The sequence below is a fragment of the Amphimedon queenslandica genome, unplaced genomic scaffold (genome assembly GCF_000090795.2).
Source record: "Amphimedon queenslandica unplaced genomic scaffold, v1.1 AMPQUscaffold_13211, whole genome shotgun sequence".
In the NCBI taxonomy this organism is placed as follows: domain Eukaryota; kingdom Metazoa; phylum Porifera; class Demospongiae; order Haplosclerida; family Niphatidae; genus Amphimedon; species Amphimedon queenslandica.
The window spans coordinates 72,780-83,198 of NW_003546553.1; the positions used below are offsets into that span (position 1 = coordinate 72,780).

Genomic DNA, 10,419 nt, shown 5'->3' on the forward strand with positions numbered 1-10,419 from the left:
GGGGAATAAAGTCACTTAAGGTTTATTGCACTAACACTGATAGTGGGTGCCAATGGATGGGGACTATTAAGGATATTGACACTCATCTTAATAGTTGTACCTATCACCTGGTACCTTGTACTAATGAGTGTGGAGCAATGATTAGGAGAAGTTCACTGAAGACACATCTAACAGACACCTGTTTAGAACGAATAGTTAAGTGTCAGTATTGCAAGCAAAGAGGCACATATCAACAAATAACAAGCAGCAGCCATTTTGATGAGTGTCCTGATCTCCCAATCCAATGCAGTAATGAAGGTTGCAATGAGAAGATATTGAGACGTTCACTAGCATCACACAATGAGACCTGCCCTAAAGCTATCATACCATGTGAATACAATACCATTGGATGTAATAAGAAAATGAAGAGAAAAGAACAAGAGAAGCACAATGAAGAATCGATGAAACAACATCTTGATATAGCAATGAAGAAGATTGATGCTCTACAGGTCACAGTACTACTTCCAAGAAAACATGTCTTGAAGTTAAATGAATACACAGAGTTGAAAGAAGAAGAAGAAGGTTGGTCCAGCCCAGGCTTCTACACATCCCCAGGAGGATATAAGATGTTACTACGTGTCTATCCTAATGGTCTTTGTACTGGTAAAGGTACAGGTACACATGTCTCTTGCTTCATACGTCTTGAGGCAGGAGAATATGATGATACATTGGAGTGGCCATTTCAAGGAGAGGTTACTATAGAACTACTGAATCAACTGGAGGATAAGAATCATAAGAAAATTACGATATCATTTAATGAATCAACACCAGATACTAGCAAACAAAGATTGTGGGAAGATATAAGGGCAGGTGGATGGGGTTGTTCACAGTTCATATCACATGAAGAGTTAGACTATGATCTATTTACTAATTGTCAGTATCTTAAAGATGATAGTCTGTACTTCAGAGTCAGTGTGAAGGTTACATCAATAACAAAGCCATGGCTGACATCTGCTAAATAACATTAGTAGTACAATAACATAATTAATAATACATACATGAGTTGCTATAATTGCTATTCTGTTTTAATTTAAACTTGTTATGTTCATGCATTAATGGTTTGTTATAGTGTTATTTCATTGAAGCTGGTGCATGTAAAATGTCACAATCTATACTAGGAGGGGCAATTCATACAACAAGTCAGAATCACCATTTGTACCATTTTTTTGCAGATTTTAATTTCACAAAATCAACAAAATCATTCAAAGTAACTCCCAAAAGTTTCTACCTATTAAAATCAATAATCATAAAATGTTCAAATTCTTTATTATGCTTAATCTAAACCAAATGTGTTACCACAAACATACTTGACACAATACACAGACACAAACACAAAAAATATACTATAGCTATATAAACACACTCCACTTCAATGAGAACCACAAGGGATGTGTGTCAACATATACTCATATGACCAGAGGATAAATGGCTACAGAAGTAGGAGCACAAGGAGGCTATAGATAGTAAAAATAGTAAAATAAACAGTAATAATAATAAATGGTTAACAATATAAACTATCACGTGATCTAATAGTTACCACATAGTCTATCACGTGATCGATTGTTTATTACAATCATTTACAATGGCTACAAGTAGTGGCTTGACATATGGTGGTTATAGCTACAGCTTTGTTGATGATGATCCTCCCAATGAGTATCTATGCCACATCTGTACACTGGTAGCACGGGATCCTCAACAAGTTACCTGCTGCTCCAATATATACTGTAAGAGCTGTCTGGATACACTAAAAGAGAAGGGCCAAGGGTTTATCTGCCCAACTTGTCGTAGCTCACTAGAAGGAAAGTACTTTAAAGATGGAAGAGTAGAAAGGGGAATAAAGTCACTTAAGGTTTATTGTACTAACACTGATAATGGGTGCCAATGGATGGGGACTATTAGGGATATTGATACTCATCTTAATAGTTGTACCTATCAACTGGTACCTTGTACTAATTGTGGAGTGAAGATGAGGAGAAGTAAACTGATGACACATCTGACAAACAATTGTCCTAAACGAATAGTTAACTGTCAGTATTGCAAGCAAAGAGGCACACACCAACTGATAACAAGCAGGAGCCATTTAAAGGAGTGTCCTAGCTTCCCAATCCAATGCAGTAATGAAGGCTGCAATGAGAAGATACCACGATGTTTACTAGCATCACACAATGAGACCTGCCCTAAAGCAATCGTACCATGTGAATACAATACTGTTGGATGTAATAAGGTAATGAGGAGAGAAGAACAAGAGAAACATAACAAAGAAGCAATAAACCAACATCTTGATATAGCAATTAAGAAGATTGATGCTCTACAGGTACTACTTCCAAAAAATCATGTCTTGAAAATAAATCAATACACAAAAAAGAAAAAAGAAGGTGAAGATTGGTATAGTCCAGGCTTCTACACATCACCAGGAGGATACAAGATGTCATTAAATGTTGATGTTAATGGATATGGTGATGGTAAAGGTACACACGTCTCTTGCTTCATATGTCTGATGGCAGGAGAATATGATGATATATTGGAGTGGCCATTTCAAGGAGAAATTACAATAGAACTACTGAATCAACTGGAGGATAAGAATCATATGAAACGTATCATACCATTTAATGAATCAACACCACCTGAACAAAAGCAAAGAGTAAATGAAGGTAGAAGCACAGGATTGGGCCATCATAGGTTCATATCACATGAAGTTTTAAAGTATAATCCATTTACTAATCGTCAGTATCTTAAAGATGATAGTCTGTACTTTAGAATCAGTATAAAGGTTACATCGAAGACAAAGCCATGGCTAGCATTGACATAAACATACACCCTTATGTACTCTTTTTATTATGTATCATTTTCTCTTGAGGGAAGGTGACATATTTTTTTGAATCATACCAAGATGTACTTGCACAATATTAATGTTTGTATGCTTGTATGACAGTGATAATACTCTTTTATATTATTTTATATAGTACACATAAACATATATATTACTCAGTCTTTTTCTTATCCTCATTAAAATTATAATTGGCATTATGCATACACTACACCTTAACTCTTACTTTACTAATGTTTTATCACCAATCATCTCTCAAAGTCTTAAAGCTCAATCACAAGCATAGCCATGCAATGCATGAAATACCAAATACATGTATCACATAGAATCTATAGCTACCACATGATGCCATATCTATGCATCTGCTTTTTCATTTGGCACTATAGCTTGTATGAGTATTATTAGGGTGACAATGGTGGGCAGTGGTAGTAATTGAAATAATCATGGGATACTAGAACCCATACCAAACCATCGTATGCAAGAACAGATGGTATCAGTAGCTATACAAGTATAACTGTACAATAAGCAAAAAATACTAAGTTTGTAGTGAATGAGATGTTGACAGAAATTCATTAAATAAAACCAGAATATGTCCCAAACAAAAATTTATTAATAGATCTATAATGGTTAATAAACTATAAGTTAGTAAATGTCACATGGTAACAATGGCTACATGTGATGACTCTGGAGGTGGATATGACTTCAAGTTTGTTGATAGTGATCCTCCAGATGAGTATCAATGCCATATCTGTACACTGGTAGCACAGGATCCTCAACAAGTTACCTGTTGCTCCAATATATACTGTAAGAGCTGTCTGGATACACTAAAAGAGAAGGGCCAAGGGTTTATCTGCCCAACTTGTCGTAGCTCACTAGAAGGAAAGTACTTTAAAGATGGAAGAGTAGAAAGGGGAATAAAGTCACTTGAGATCTATTGCACTAACACTGATAGTGGGTGCCAATGGATGGGGACTATTAAGGATATTGATACTCATCTTAATAGTTGTACCTATCAACTGGTACCTTGTACTAATGAGTGTGGAGAGAAGATTAGGAGAAGTGCACTGGAGATACATCTGACAGACAATTGTCCTAAACGAATAGCCCAGTGTCAGTATTGTAAAAAAGAAGGACTGTGGAAGTTGATAGCAAGCGAAAGCCATCTTGATGAGTGTCCTGACCTCCCAATCCAATGCAGTAATGAAGGTTGCAATGAGAAGATACCACAACGTTCACTAGCATCACACAATGAGACCTGCCCTAAAGCTATCATATCATGTGAATACAATACTGTTGGATGTAAGATCACAATGAAACGAGAAGAACAAGACAAACACAACGAAGAATCAATAAAACACCATCTTGATATAGCCATGAAGAAGATTGATGCTCTACAGTTAACCAATCATGTCTTTAAGCTAAGTGAATATGCAGAGAAAAAAGAAGATGAAGATTGGTACAGTCCAGAGTTTCACACATCACCAGGAGGATATAAGATGCATTTAAATGTTGTTGCTAATGGTGATGATGATGGTGAAAGCACACACGTCTCTTGCTACATATGTCTGATGGGAGGAGAATATGATGATACATTGGAGTGGCCATTTCAAGGAGAAGTTACTATAGAACTACTGAATCAACTGGAGGATAAGAATCATTGGAAGAATATCGTATTATTTGATGAATCCGTACCAGATGAAAGCAAGAAAAGAGTATTCAAAGGAGATAATACACTAGGATGGGGTACAGATCAATTTATACCACATTCTGCATTAGAGTATGATGCTATGAATAATTGTCAGTATTTTAAAGATGATAGTCTGTACTTCAGAGTCAGTGTGAAGGTTACATCAAAGAAAAAGCCATGGCTGACATCTGCTAAATAATACTATTAGTACAATATCAATAATTAATTACACAAGTTGTTAAAAATAAGTGTTTATTCGTTTTCACTTAAAACTGCTATGTTCATGCATTAATGGTTGGATATAGTATTATGTGACTGAAGATGATGCATGTAAAATGTCACAATCTATATAGGAGGGGCAAAATTCATACTGTTAACAATCAGCTCAAATCACCATTTGGTACCGTTTTTGTAAACCAAAACCAAGATATTCTAACACAAAACCTACTCACAATGACAATACACAGACAAAACTACAAATATACTACAGCTATATAAACACACCCCAAAAGATTCAATCAGAACCACAAGGGGTGTGTACCTTAACATTCTCATGCACACGATAAATGGCTACGCACAAGATGTATAAACAGTAATAATAATAAAATGGTTAACAATAAACTATCACATGATCACAAAGTATATCACGTGATCAACTGTTCAATACAATGGCTACTAGTAGTAGGTGGACATATGGTGGCTATAGCTATAACTTTGTTGATAGTGACCCTCCTGATGAGTATCTATGCCACATCTGTACACTGGTAGCACGGGATCCTCAACAAGTTACCTGCTGCTACAATATATACTGTAAGAGCTGTCTGGATACACTAAAAGAGAAGGGCCAAGGGTTTATCTGCCCAACTTGTCGTAGCTCACTAGAAGGAAAGTACTTTAAAGATGGAAGAGTAGAAAGGGGAATAAAGTCACTTAAGGTTTATTGTACTAACACTGATAGTGGGTGCCGATGGATGGGGACTATTAAGGATATTGATACTCATCTTAATAGTTGTATTTATCAACTGGTACATTGTACTAATGAGTGTGGGGTGAAAATTAAGAGAAGTAAATTGGAGACACATCTGACAGACAAATGTCCTAAACGATTAGTCAACTGTAGGTATTGCAAACAAGAAGGCACATACCAAGTGATAACAAGCATAAGCCATTTAAAGGAGTGTCCAGACCTCCCGTACCAATGCAGTAATGAAGGTTGCCATGAGAAGATACCACGACATTCACTAGGATCACACAATGAGACCTGCCCTAAAGCTATCATACCATGTGAATACAATACTGTTGGATGTAATAAGAAAATGAAGAGAGAAGAACAAGAGAAGCACAATGAAGAGTCAATGAAACAACATCTTGATATAGCAATGAAGAAGATTGATGCTATGCAGCATTCAAGTAATCAACAAGTCTTTAAACTACATGGCTACAAAGACAAGAAAGAAGAAGATAAGAAATGGTACAGCCCAGGCTTCTACACATCACCAGGAGGATATAAGATGTCACTACGTGTTGATCCTAATGGTAATGGCAAAGGTAAAGGTACACATGTCTCTTGCTTCATGTGTCTTGAGGCAGGAGAATATGATGATACATTGGAGTGGCCATTTCAAGGAGAAGTTACTATAGAACTACTGAATCAACTGGAGGATAAGAATCATAAAAAGGAAAATGTATCATTTGATGAATCAACACCAGGTCAAGGTAAGGAAAGAGTGAATGAAGGTAGAAACACAGTAGGAATGGGTCATCAGAAATTTATACCACATGAAGCCTGGGAGTTTGAGTATAATCCATTCACTAATTGTCAGTATCTTAAAGATGATAGTCTGTACTTCAGAGTCAGTGTAAAGGCTACATCAAAGACAAAGCCATGGCTAGCATTAACATAAATATACTACACCCTTATGTGCTCTTTTCATTATGTATAGTTTTCTCTTGAGGGAAGGTGACATATTTTTTCAAGATGTACTTGCACAATAGTAATGTTTGTATGCTTGTATGACAGTGACAATACTCTTTTATATTATCTTATATAGTACACATGTATACACTCTCAGTCTCTTTCTTATCCTCATTATAATTATAATTGGCATTATGTATACACTACACCATAACTCTTACTTTACTAATGTTTTATGATTCTATTAAAATCAACAGAATATCTCTCAAAGTCTTAAACCTCAATTACAAGCATAGCCATGCAATAAACACAGAATCTATAGCTACCACATGATGCGGTATCTATGCATCTGCATTTCATTTGGCACTATAGCTTGTATGAGAATGAGTGTTAGGATGACAATGGTGGGCAGTGGTAGTAATTGAAATAATCATGGGATACTAGAACCTATACCAAACCATTGTATGCAAGAACAGATGGTATCGGTAGCTGTACAGGTATAACTGTACAATAAGAAAAATACTAAGTTTTTAGTGAATGAGATGTTGACAGACATTCACTAAATAAAACCCAAACAGTAATAGATCTATAATGGTTAATAAAATAAAAGTTAGTAAATGTCACATGGTAACAATGGCTACATGTGATGACTATGGAGGTGGATATGACTTTAAGTTTGTTGATGGTGATCCTCCAGATGAGTATCAATGCCACATCTGTACACTGGTAGCACAGGATCCTCAACAAGTTACCTGCTGCTACAATATATACTGTAAGAGCTGTCTGGATACACTAAAAGAGAAGGGCCAAGGGTTTATCTGCCCAACTTGTCGTAGCTCACTAGAAGGAAAGTACTTTAAAGATGGAAGAGTAGAAAGGGGAATAAAGTCACTTAAGGTTTATTGCACTAACACTGATAGTGGGTGCCAATGGATGGGGACTATTAATGATATTGATACTCATCTTATTAATAGTTGTACCTATCAACTGGTACCTTGTACTAATGAGTGTGGAGAGATGATTAGGAGAAGTTCACTGAAGACACATCTGACAGACAACTGTACTAAACAAATGGTTAACTGTCAGTATTGCAAGCGAAAAGGACTGTGGAAGTTGATAGCAAGTGAAAGCCATCTTGATGAGTGTCCTGACCTCTTAATCCAATGTAGTAATGAAGGTTGCAATAAGAAGATATTGAGACGTTCACGAGCATCACACAATGAGACCTGCCCTAAAGCTATTGTACCATGTGAATACAATACTGTTGGATGTGAAAAGAGAATGAAGAGAGAAGAACAAGAGAAGCACAATGAAGAATCGATGAAACAGCATCTGAAGGCAGCAGTGAAGAAGATTGAGGTACTACTTCCAACCAACCAACTCTTTAAGCTAAATGAATACACAGAACTGAAAGAAGAAGAAGAGGATTGGTACAGTCCAGGCTTCTATACATCACCAGGAGGATATAAGGTGTCATTAAATGTTGTTGCTAATGGATGTGATGATGGTGAAGACACACATGTCTCATGCTACATATGTCTCATGGCAGGAGAATATGATGATATATTGGAGTGGCCATTTCAAGGAGAAGTTACAGTAGAGCTACTGAATCAACTGGAGGATAAGAATCATTGTAAGTTGTCTGTACCATTTGATGAGTCAACACCAGATAGATATAAGCAAAGAGTAAGGGAAGGTAGAAACACAGTAGGAATGGGTCGTCAGAAATTTATACCACATGAAGAGTTAGAGTATGATCCAGTTACTAATTGTCAGTATCTTAAAGATGATAGTCTGTACTTCAGAGTCACTACATCGAAGACAAAGCCATGGCTGGCATTAAGATAAACTAACAAACACTTAGATAATGAATTCAGTATTTTGAAATAATTTTGTTATGAAGAGCATCATGTTACACCTTGATGTTCAAATCACATGAAGAATTAGAGTATAATCTATTTAGAAGATGTCAGTATCTTAAAAATAATATACTAGTTTATACTTATTGCAAAATGTAAAGGATACATGCATGACTAGCAGAAACTATTACTATAAAGGCTATGCCTGAGCATGTTTCATAACACAAACACGTTTTCATGGTGTATGATAAGAGTCCAGATGGTTATAATGTACTCTGTTATAATAGTGATAAAAATAATGGTTATCTACTTATTACATTAATTGTCAGTCAGCCACATGGCACAATGAGGCACATGGTCAGTCTCCCTGGCCAGACCCTTACATGGTCTTAAAATACGCATGGCTAAGGGGAAACTGTTTATACTGTGTACTCCTAAAACTTTAAATACATAAAACTAAAGTATTATCAAATGCATGCATATATAGGATTAATAAAGTGTTATTTAGTCATCAAAGTTCAACTTACAACAAATAATATTACAATTATATGTACATGTACTCAACAGGCTCAAGAAATAATTAAAATTGTAATTAATGGGTAATAATTAAATAAAGCCCCACCTCTACTTCAAAATGGCCAAACCATATGGTGGATATGAGTTTAAGTTTGTTGATGGTGATCCTCCCAGTAGATACATTTGTGCCATCTGTACATTAGTATCTTGTGATCCTCAACAAGTTACCTGCTGCTACAATACCTTCTGTAAGACCTGTCTGGAGCAACTTGGACTATCAGTGAAGCAACCAAAATGTCCTCTTTGTCAGGAAGAATTGAGCTTTTTCAATGATGGAAAGCTCAATCGTGAGATCACAGCCCTTAAGATTCACTGTACTAACAGTGAGGAGGGTTGTGAGTGGCAGGGAACTATTAATGAAACTGGTACATCAATTGACACTCATCTTAATAGCAGCTGTATCTATCACCTGGTACCTTGTACTAATGAGTGTGGTGAGAAGATTAGGAGAAGTACACTGGAGACACATCTGACAGACAACTGTACTCAACGCATTGTTAACTGTCAGTATTGCAAGCGAAAAGGTCGATATCAACTGATAACAAGCAGCAGTCATCTTGATGAGTGTCCTGACCTCCCAATCCAATGCAGTAATGAAGGTTGCAATGAGAAGATATTGAGACATTCACTAGCATCACACAACGAGACCTGCCCTAAAGCTATCATACCATGTGAATACAATACTGTTGGATGTGAGAAGAGAATGAAGAGAGAAGAACAAGAGAAGCACAATGAAGAATCATCATTACTACACCTACAGCTGACAAAGGAGGAACTAGTATTGACAGAAGAACAACTACAACTTACTGACCAACAATTGAAAGAGGCCACAGAGACAATAGAATCTCTAAAAGCAAAAGTACAAGAGCACGAAAATCTATTGACGACATCAAGTCAAGTGCTTAAATTCAGCCAATTATCACAATGGAAAGAAGGATGGCATAGTCGAGGATTCTACACATCACCAGGAGGATACAAGATGTCACTACATGTCTATCCAAAAGGTGATGGTGATGGTAAAGGTACACACTTCTCTTGCTTCATTAGCCTCTTGGGAGGAGAATATGATGATACATTGGAGTGGCCATTTCAAGGAGAAGTTACAGTAGAGCTACTGAATCAACTGGAGGATAAGAATCATTGGAAGAAGGTTGTACATTATACTGAAGCAACACCAGATGATTGTAAACAAAGAGTGAGTAAAGGAGAAGAGAGCGAAGAATGGGGTAATCCTAAATTCTTATCACACGCTTATAGGCCAACTAATAACCAGCGTTTTATAAAAAATGATAGTCTGTACTTCAGAATCAGTGTAAAGGCTACATCAAAGACAAAGCCATGGCTACATTAACATTACTAATAATAGTATTGACAATTCTAATTAATTAAACATGATCGAGTACTTAATTTAATTTGCTAAGTTAAAAAGGCTCTGCCAGTTAAATAAATATGAATGATAGAATACAATAGGAATGGTTAATTAACAACAAGTGTCAGTCTGCCACATGGCACAACC

The 10,419-nt window shown here is 36.3% G+C and overlaps 6 protein-coding genes across 6 annotated transcripts in view; all 6 read left to right on the plus strand.

Annotated features, from left to right (window-relative positions):
• The window catches only part of LOC105313824 (TNF receptor-associated factor 5-like), a 6,827-nt gene extending 5,707 nt beyond the window's left edge, over positions 1-1,120 (plus strand). The window contains exon 2 of the mRNA XM_011407560.2: positions 1-1,120. Coding sequence (XP_011405862.1) covers positions 57-1,001 — 945 coding nt within the window. The 5' untranslated portion in view covers positions 1-56 and the 3' untranslated portion in view covers positions 1,002-1,120.
• A 472-nt stretch (positions 1,121-1,592) lies between these two features.
• Positions 1,593-3,116, plus strand: LOC100634073 (TNF receptor-associated factor 5-like). The gene has a single exon (XM_003388728.2). The coding sequence runs from the start codon at positions 1,622-1,624 to the stop codon at positions 2,846-2,848; it is 1,227 nt and encodes a 408-aa protein (XP_003388776.1). The 5' UTR covers positions 1,593-1,621; the 3' UTR covers positions 2,849-3,116.
• A 404-nt stretch (positions 3,117-3,520) lies between these two features.
• Positions 3,521-4,791, plus strand: LOC100634200 (TNF receptor-associated factor 5-like). The gene has a single exon (XM_003388729.2). It carries the CDS (start codon positions 3,523-3,525, stop codon positions 4,750-4,752), a length of 1,230 nt encoding a protein of 409 aa, XP_003388777.2. The 5' UTR covers positions 3,521-3,522; the 3' UTR covers positions 4,753-4,791.
• A 430-nt stretch (positions 4,792-5,221) lies between these two features.
• Positions 5,222-6,688, plus strand: LOC100634326 (TNF receptor-associated factor 5-like). Its single transcript, XM_003388730.2, has one exon. The coding sequence runs from the start codon at positions 5,222-5,224 to the stop codon at positions 6,455-6,457; it is 1,236 nt and encodes a 411-aa protein (XP_003388778.1). The 3' UTR covers positions 6,458-6,688.
• A 413-nt stretch (positions 6,689-7,101) lies between these two features.
• On the plus strand, positions 7,102-8,316 carry LOC100634449 (TNF receptor-associated factor 4-like). The gene has a single exon (XM_003388731.1). The coding sequence runs from the start codon at positions 7,102-7,104 to the stop codon at positions 8,314-8,316; it is 1,215 nt and encodes a 404-aa protein (XP_003388779.1).
• A 645-nt stretch (positions 8,317-8,961) lies between these two features.
• On the plus strand, positions 8,962-10,254 carry LOC105313825 (TNF receptor-associated factor 4-like). Its single transcript, XM_011407561.1, has one exon. It carries the CDS (start codon positions 8,962-8,964, stop codon positions 10,252-10,254), a length of 1,293 nt encoding a protein of 430 aa, XP_011405863.1.
• The last annotated feature ends 165 nt before the right edge of the window (positions 10,255-10,419 follow it).